This window comes from Bubalus kerabau, chromosome 3, assembly GCF_029407905.1.
Source record: "Bubalus kerabau isolate K-KA32 ecotype Philippines breed swamp buffalo chromosome 3, PCC_UOA_SB_1v2, whole genome shotgun sequence".
NCBI classification, from domain to species: domain Eukaryota; kingdom Metazoa; phylum Chordata; class Mammalia; order Artiodactyla; family Bovidae; genus Bubalus; species Bubalus kerabau.
The window spans coordinates 22,669,988-22,672,305 of NC_073626.1; the positions used below are offsets into that span (position 1 = coordinate 22,669,988).

At 38.8% G+C, this 2,318-nt stretch overlaps 1 protein-coding gene across 1 annotated transcript; it reads right to left on the reverse strand.

Annotated features, from left to right (window-relative positions):
• Positions 1-311: 311 nt before the first annotated feature.
• LOC129647474 (olfactory receptor 10C1-like) lies at positions 312-1,271 on the reverse strand. Its single transcript, XM_055574558.1, has one exon. The coding sequence runs from the start codon at positions 1,260-1,262 to the stop codon at positions 312-314; it is 951 nt and encodes a 316-aa protein (XP_055430533.1). The 5' UTR covers positions 1,263-1,271.
• Positions 1,272-2,318: the final 1,047 nt, after the last annotated feature.

Below are 2,318 nucleotides of genomic sequence, written 5' to 3' on the forward strand. Positions count from 1 at the left end.
AATCTATACTCTAAATCTATACTTTTAACCTGAAATATTTTTGAAAACTTGTGTAGTGTTGGACTCGCCTATTAAATTCTTTAATAGCCAACTTCTTTCCAGAATTTGGCAGTCAGAACTTTAGCTATGGGAAGAGAGCTGTATCTGGAATTACAAGAATTGTTACAATCACTGTTAAAGAATGTTCTTACAAAATAGTTTGACAAGTACAATATTTTTTCCTCCCTCCTTCCTTTTTTCTTTCCTCTTAGGTTGAGTATGCATCTTTTGCAAAGAGAAATTTGTATGTTCCTCTAGTATCTACCCAGGAATCAAAACTTTTTCTTGCCCAGAGTTCTCCGAAGAGCTGTCTTGACTTCCTTGTTCCGTAAGCTGTAGATGATAGGGTTGAGCATGGATGTCACCACAGTATAGAAGAGTGCCAGGAGTTTATCCACCCCTGGTGAATGGCTAGCCTTGGGCCTCAAGTAGGTGACAGATCCTGAGCCATAGAAGAGTGTTACTACCAGTAGGTGGGAAGAACAGGTGGAAAGAGCTTTTTGGCGGCCTTCAGGGGAGGGCATGATCAGCACGGCAGCTAGAATTCTGCCATAAGAAGCAATGATTAATAAAAATGGGCTGGAAATGCAAAGAGTGGCCACAACAAAGACTGCAGCCTCATTATGGGATGTATCCCCACAGGCTAGTGCCAGAATAGGGGGGAGGTCACAGAAGAAGTGGTCTATTTCACAGGGGCCACAGAAGTCCAAAGAAAAAATATAGTTGGTTTGGCCCAAGCCTACTATGCAACCCACTCCCCAAGAAATCATTGCTAAATGGACACACACTCCACGACTCATTCGTGTTGCATAGTGAAGTGGGGAGCATATGGCCATATAGCGATCAAAAGCCATGGCTGCCAAAAGACAGCATTCACTTATAGCAAATAATGTAAAGAAAAACATCTGTGTAGCACAGCCCTCCCGAGAGATTCCTCGGGCCTCACTCACAAGGCTCTGCAGCATCTTGGGTATGACAGAGCAAGTGTATCCAATCTCCAAGAGAGACAAGTTGGCCAGGAAGAAGTACATGGGGGTATTGAGGGCTGGATTGGTCCAGATGGCAAGAGCTATGAGAACATTGCCTGTCAGTGATGCTAAGAACATGAGCAGGATGAGGGTAAATAAAAGGAAGCACTGTTCAGTGACCTCAGAGAATTTGGCAAATGCAAATTGTTTCACAGACATGCTGTTGTCTTGCCACAAGGAACAATTGAGGTTCATGACCTGAAGAAAAGAAAAGCAAAGTCATCAGGAAGATTCTTTCAGATAGAAATATAAATCTTTATATTACTCTTAATAAGCTCCAGTGAGCCAAAGAGATAAATTTCTTACCTATAATTTAAAAGTTTTAAAGTTTGGAAGTTATACTCATCCTGAAACCGGTACTATTCTATGTAACTATCCCAACTGATTTGTCCACAGTGTATCTAGTCAGCAGGCATAAAATGGGGAAAAAAAGTCAGCACAAATCTCTTTCATTCCTTCTTTTTATCAAATGAAGTTCCTCAAATACCTATTTCTTTCCTCTTCTTTGGCCACTGACTTACTTTCTTCACTCATTTACTCAACAAGTATTTATTGAGCAGATTACTTTCAAAGTATTTTGCAGTTACTGTAGGTCCTGGTTTAAAACAATGAAAAAATACCACTTCTTTCCAAAGGAAACTTATTTAGTTAAGGAAAGCAATAATTAAATGACTACTCAATAAATAATTGTTACAATGCAGAGAGTTAAAACACAGGTAAGTTCTGTTACTGATCAACTTAGATTGGCTGTTCAAAAAGGGTTCTTGATGAAGAGAAGCCTGAGCTGAGATGTGAATGAAGAAGAGGCAACCATGTGAAGACTGTCATAGCCATTCACATCATGCCTATATTGTACTGCTGAGATAATCCCATCATTGCAACAGTTTTTTAAAAAAATATATCTCATCTGCCAAGCTTTATCCATCAGATTGTTCTTTGCTAAATGAAAATTACCCTTGCTCCAAGTTAAAAATCAAATTTCTTAATATAATTGATGAAAATCTATAGATCAAGGTACTGACTATTGATAGAGACTTCTATCTCACCTTTTATCCAATGGATCATGTGTTATAGTCACAGCAAACTACTTGTATCTTTTAGTATGTGCCTTGTATGCATATATTTCCTTTTCTTTGTGTTTATTTTCCCCTGGTGGAAGGGCCTGGAAATTTTCCTCCCTATTTGTCCATCTATTGAATAATCTATTATTGAGTTTCAGCATAGCTTCATCTTCTCTCTGGAACTTTCTTC

Excerpts from the sequence above, each read along its gene's own strand:
- LOC129647474 (XM_055574558.1), bottom strand. The coding sequence starts at position 1,262 with ATGAACCTCAATTGTTCCTTGTGGCAAGACAACAGCATGTCTGTGAAA.